This window comes from Morone saxatilis, unplaced genomic scaffold (genome assembly GCF_004916995.1).
Source record: "Morone saxatilis isolate NCDOM2014 unplaced genomic scaffold, NCSU_SB_2.0 Contig11, whole genome shotgun sequence".
In the NCBI taxonomy this organism is placed as follows: Eukaryota; Metazoa; Chordata; class Actinopteri; family Moronidae; genus Morone; species Morone saxatilis.
In genome coordinates this window covers 18,278,563-18,285,290 of record NW_023339663.1, presented here as the reverse complement: position 1 = coordinate 18,285,290, position 6,728 = coordinate 18,278,563, and the positions used below count along the sequence as shown (strand labels likewise).

The following is a 6,728-nucleotide window of genomic DNA, read 5'->3' as shown; positions in this document are numbered from 1 at the left end:
GATGAGAAAAAGCTTTCCTCTTTCCTCCTTCTTGTGTGTGTTTGTGTGTGTGTGTGTGTGTGTGTGTGTGTGTGTTTGTGTGTGTGTGTGTTTGTGATATTGCGATATGCCTCCATCGCTATAATCGTGTAAAGTCACCCTGAAGTTGAAATGCCCCCACTTCAACATTCAAATTGGATTCCATTTCCACTGCTGGATCAGATAAGAGAGTGTGTGTTCAGCTTTTGCAGGTCACGGGCTTGTGAAGGAGGGGCGGCTGCTTTAAGTCAGGCTGAGGATGAGAGCTGAATGAGAAATCGCTGCTCACATACTCCTTCTGCTGCGACTTTTCTGCTCTGCTCTACACTGCTGGACTCTGAAACAATGTTTCTCAAAGCCTGGGTGGAGACGCATAGCTGGGTTTTGCGGCGAGATTAAAATGGATCTGTGAATTATTTTGGATAAATTTGCAGCTCCAGCATTTGAAGATTGTATCACATCGGTTGCTGTATTAAATTCTCTTCTTTTTCTCTGTGGTTATTCAAACATGCTAAGGTTAAGAGGTTAAGGAGACTGGCGATGTTCATGTTCTGCTGGTAATAAAACTCTAAAAGTATGCCACCGTGTTACCACACTTCTAAAGGGAAATGGTTTTGGTTGTGGGAACATGTGGAATACTTTCTGGACACGACTGTGGTGTAGTGTCTGCCATGCACATGCTTTACAGCTGGGATTTATCTGTCCAACCTTTTCCTTTAGTACAATTACAACTGGGACCGCACAATATGGTTTAAATTGTTTTTTTTTTTTGTTTTGTTTTTTTTACATATATTGTGATTGCCGTATGATTCATGATTAGTAGGAATGATAATTTTTACTTAAAAAAAATATTAAAATAATGGTGATGTGACATTCGTTGGGGTTGATCGCTGCAGTTGTACAGTACTTCATTATATTACCTATAGTAGCTTCAGCAAAATGTTGCTTTTGCAGTTTGGATATTGCACTTGTTCATACTGTGATTTCGATATAATGATAAATAATATTTGGATTAATTAATTGTTAACCACTAACAATGAGCTACTGAACTGACCCAGATCCTGCAGGAGATCCTGGTCAAATATTGGTCAAAGTTTCCTTCCCTTTAAGCACTCAAATAAAAGTAATAGTAGTAATAATAGCTTCTTATCTATTCCCGGCATTAATGTCATCATATAGTCACGTAATGTAGGCACAGTGTGGTTGTAGTGCATGATGGGTAGTGAAGTCTCCTACCTGGTGGCAGAGTCTCCAGGTTGTGAGGCTTGTCGTCAGAGACGTGAGGTTTCTCCGAATCATTGGAGGCCCAATCATCCTGAAGCAAACACAAACAAACAGTTAGACACACACACACGCATTTGTATCAATACACACAATTTAATCTCAAAGTAAACAGGAGTGCAGCTGAGAGACGTCTTATTCAAAACAGAGGAATTGGTTATTCTTTAAAGATATTAATTAGAGCATTTCGGCTGTAAAATGTACAATACTGTGGAGATGTGAAATCAACTAATCTTTTGTCATTAACTTAATGTTAATATACATGTTTCACTTGACTTGAACTCTTTTGACCCTTTTTTTTGTAATTTGAAAAAAAAACATTATAGAAGCTTGTTTCTTTTTGTGATAATCAATATTGATGATGACCTCCTTATAATATATAAAATGAAAGTAAAGACAATGTGCGAGCTCACAAAGCATTAGATGCATGACTCACACACGACAAATACAGTTCTGCCTGCTCCTACGTTTGAGCACTTCCTTCAGTAAATCCATAAACTGATGAGTTGTTCATAATAATAGTGTTTTACAACTGTTATTTTTAAACTAGAGTCTGCCTCAGCAGCTAATTAAAAAGATTTGAGGTTGAGCCACTCAGGTTAAGTCCATTTAGACAACAGGATATCCAGCCAGCGTCATTTTCTACTGGCCCATGGTCAAAGCTGTCTTCTGAGCAAAGTACTCAGTGAATCAATCGAGTCATACAAGTTTCATAGCATTCAGTAATCAATAACCAACTTAATCAGTGCATTGCGACCACAGCCATATCAATGCCCTCAGATGGCCGAGCCATCCCTCCTTGTGTCCATCTGTGTTACCATTAAAACCCACTGGATCAATACACTGGCAGGCACTGCAATTAACACCATTCATTCCCTGTCCAGACCTTTGCCCTTGACTTTTAGAAAACTATTGTCCAACTGTCTTATTTGCTGTGTAGCTCCCGCTCACCTTCAGCCGCTCCAAAATGCTTTATTGATCTGTTTTCATTACTGCCTCCAGACAACCAATGACAGTGTGACAAAAGAGACCACCACAAACAGTGTTCAATAGTTTATTTCTACCCCTGAGTGAACTGGGAAAGAGTAAAAAAAAAAAAATAAATAAATAAAAATAAAGGGATTTTTACGCTTTTTAGGCCTTCGCATTTCTAGTAGCATAATAACTGCTGTTGTTTTCTATGACTCTCACCCACCCTTTCACTCTGTGCCAGCCTTTCCATTCATCTGATGTGGACAGTGCGTCAATCTGTTCTAAAACTATGCCCATTTTTCAGTGACTGAAAAAGAGATTAGACCATCGAGCACCCACAACAACTACTATAAAAAAATCCTACATAAAATCAATTTCTGTAAGTGTTCACGACAGCTGTGTGTGTGCGCAGTCAGATGGTAATGCTCAGTGTAGGATGAAAACCAAAGCTGGCAGTATGCTCGCTGCAGAAATACAGTTTGACAGGTTCTTAGGGAAAATGGGACACATTTTCAGGTAAAATAAAGCTCCAAATTGGCGTCAGACTTTTGCTTCTTTGGGCTGTTTTGTCTGACGTTTTACAATCAACTCTTCAAGCTAAAATGTTTCACGGCTCTGCATTTTGAGCTGGGTACAGAATCTTTCACCTTTTTACGGCTGATCAAGTAGATTATTAACCAGAGGAGCCTCTTCACTTCTTCAATTTCCATGTGTTTTCACTGCTTTTGAGTGTCAGTAATGCATCAAGTATACTCACATTTGTGGTGGGATTTTGCCAAATTTTGTAGGCTGCAGCAAGTATAATATCACCGATTACAAGACCTTTAAGCACTGACAGACATTAATGAAGTCAGCCACGGTGTGTATTTCTGTCTCTCAGATAAAGTTGATCATGTTCGCCATGTCCCCTGGTCACTTCTGAGTCACATCAAGCTGTACATGCCTGGCTGCTTCACACTTCAGGGCCTCAGTTACATATAGATACAAACTCTGAGTCTCATGAGAAAAGACCTCCTGAAAGCATCTGTGTTCATGTGCAGCAACAAATATGCAAAGTAGAACTGGGAAAGTGCACAAAGACATTGAGAATGGTCAGGGGATCTGTACCTTAATACTGCACACACACAGCACCACTTCCATAAGCACTTTATAGATGATGCCTGCAGCCTTGATAGAAGACAGTCATGACTGGGAAGCCCTAAAAATTCATGGTTTCATCATCTGACTTTTCAATGAGGCCAAAAGCTGTGTTAAATATATGATCCAGTCTCTCTGTGGAACAAAATTCCCATCACATCCTACAGATCTTTCTGCAATTTTTAAGGTTACGGTCTCACGTGCGCAAATGTGCTTCTTCACTTTGTACAGAGATCTCCACTTTGGTGAATTCTGACCGATAAAGTGGCAGCCTCCATCAACCAATAGCAAAGTGTGTGCGGTTTGCCTGTGTGCGTTCATCTCGGCAGACAATAGTCACCGACATCTATTAACACACGTGTGACCATTGTCATAGCAAGTGGGTCATAGCCGTAAAGCACAGGTGTAACTAAGTTAGTTAGCCAGTAAGTTATGCCAGAGAGTCATCATGTCATAGCAGGACAATGTGTTACTAATTAGATTAACAGTGTTCCAGAAAAACATGAGCGTGCACACTGAAAACTGAAGCAGCTAAATGGAATTCAGCCATTGTTAAATTCATCATTTACACCTGTGCTTTTACTATATGTCAAAATGTCCTTCACAATAAAAGCCTATATTAGCAAGTATTTGTTTGATAAATCCTCTGTGTCTAAGGTCTATTTGAAGCACATCAGATAATAATGAGCACCTGAATTCATCATTTAAGTCTAAGCTAATAGTAAAGCTTTAATATAATCTCATTCCATCTAAATTATTAGTATTTAGCTCAACAACTCAAATTTACTACAACCTGCTGAAAGGCAACCAAAAGGCTTTTGATAAGTACAATAGTTTGAGCAGCTGTTCTCAATTAACAATCAGTTTATAAGAAGACCATTTAAACGACAGACAGCTGGCTGAACAAGCAGCTTATGAAAACCTACAAGACAAATATTGCTGTCAGCCTGTTGAATATAGTTTGCTGCTGTGTTGAGAGACCAAAATAAAAGAGATGCCCTGCATCCTTTAGGAAATGTACTACTTTCTTTCTCGACAGATTTAATATGTTGAAAATGTTCATATTCTATTAAAAATTAAACTCTGTTTCAAGTCCCATGCCTTTGTATGCTTCTACAAGCTCAACACACTCATGAAGAGTTAATGCTGCAAACAAAATCAGCGAGTAATTCTTCCTGCTATGCTTGTAAACGCCAAATATTTGTTTTATGACTGCAGTTGTACGCTCCACTTTTACTTGTTTTAACTGCAGAAATGTATCATTTTACAGTTCTTTGAACCAACAGACAGGTTAGGAGAAGGGGACGGATGGGCAAATGAGGGGAAGGCAGACACAGAAACAAGAAATAGAAAACTTCACATCATAAAAAAAGGAAACACAGAGGGCGAATTGGAGAAACGTAATGGGAGAGAAAGTGCAGTGCTCCAGCTGCATCTGTGCAGCCTGAAAAACACCCTGTGATTCATGGGAATTGCAGTCCATCACAGATCGCATCAAGACAGAAGGCATTAGGCGATGATGAGAACAATGTCGTGCTTTAAGGACCAGTATGCACGATTTATCAACAAATGATTGCTATAAATATGACTTATTGCTGATTGAAACATGATTTAAAAGAGTAAGTACAGAGCAGATGTTGGAGAGCTATTTTTATAACTCACATCACATGAACAGCTTTGAAAACCTCTTAGTGAAAATGGCCTCAGCCTGTATCTACCTCTCCTCTAAACAAAAAAACACGATTGATTAAAACTGTGCATACACACAAATAGAAACCACACACACACTGAAGTGTAGCGGCTACAGCTCAGATATTAGAAACAGTGTAATAACTGACCCGTCAGCAGGTCAGTGATCTTAAACATGTTTGACATTTTGGGATTTTTTGTGAGTGAGTGAGAGAGAGAGAAATTTATAGTCCATTAATAGATTAATGGAAGAAATTGATTTGGTTCCAGCTTTTCAAATGTGACAATTTTCAGCTTTTTATTTTTTTTAAGCAAAAAGATTTCTCTTTCTGGGCTCTGGGTATTTTTTCTCCCTCTCTTCTGCTTTCTCCCTCTTAAGCTCTTCCCTCCATCTTTCTGTCTTCCACATCTTTATGCCAATCACTTCATCTTTCTCTCTTCTGCTGTGTCACACTGGCAGCATTTTTTCTTGGTCTCCCATCTCACAGATGGTCATGACACATAAAGCCAAAAAGACATACACTCACTGAATTTCCAACAACACACACACACACACACACACACACCACACACACACACAGAGCTCATTCAGACGCAGACATTTGATTTGTGTCTGTCACCGTGGTGTAAAACCAGTTTCTGTCCAACTCTTCGGTCAGTGAGAGAAGAGATGAAGAAAATCTCACAAATGCTCCTCTGAGAGAAGATAACGTTGAATTAAATTTAAAGATACTCTGGTTATATAGCCCTTTGTCATTATAAAAGGCATGCAAGGGTTGGCTTAAAATATCTGTGTGAGCTATAGCTGCATTTTGTATTGTTTGTTTAATCTGCCTTTTCAGGATTCTTCTCCTGTGGTAGTTGGTTTGTTTTCCTGGTTTGAGCCACCTAACAGCTCTCGTGGGTGTTCGAGTCCCTGCGCTGTGTGTTTATCTCTGTGCTTTGTTGTTGGTTTATGTAGGGTAGCATCAAGCATCTTACTGCACACAGTGTGTTAAAGACTTCATATTCATTAAGAAAAGAAGGTAAGGAAAATGTCTGTCATGCTGCAACACGATGTAACAGGAAACCAAAAGGGCCGATGAGCAACAATCTCAGTGTGACAAAGTACGTGCTGCCTGTCAAAGAACCTGAAGTCAACTAACTGAACACAGGCTGTTGAATTTTAATATTCAAATTTCAGTCGGATGTCAAAAGAGAAGAATTTGAATTGGAGTCTAAATCTGCCTGTTGCACACGTAAAAGACAGCAATTTTTATCTTCTATTTTAGAGCTGAATGCATCTCCAGCTCTTCACGTTGTGATTTCATGGTCATGCAAGGTCTAACAGATATTTAAATTCCTTTCAGTTAAAGGCTAAAAACACAAGGTCAAGTTTTTCCAAGAATTGACATAAACCGAAAAGCCACAATTGACAGAATTCATGTATATTTGTTCATATATATATATATTCATGGTGACATTGTGGTAAATGGTAAGTATTTTTAGGAGCAATTATCCTAATAAATTTTTTTTCTCTGCCAACTGAAGGATGTATGCAGGGCACAACAGAGCTCTCACACCTGCTTCTATGGTAATGGGATGGACTTTAAGCCCCCAAAAAGATCAGACACCAAGTGTGTGTGTGTGTG

General features: G+C 39.0%; 1 protein-coding gene across 1 annotated transcript in view; it reads right to left on the bottom strand.

The window, feature by feature from the left end:
* The window catches only part of galnt2 (UDP-N-acetyl-alpha-D-galactosamine:polypeptide N-acetylgalactosaminyltransferase 2), a 52,916-nt gene that overhangs the window by 22,987 nt on the left and 23,201 nt on the right, over positions 1-6,728 (bottom strand). Inside the window, exon 2 of the mRNA XM_035651836.1 lies at positions 1,255-1,333. Within this exon, the coding sequence (XP_035507729.1) occupies positions 1,255-1,333 (79 nt within the window). The remainder of the gene's footprint in view (positions 1-1,254; positions 1,334-6,728) is intronic.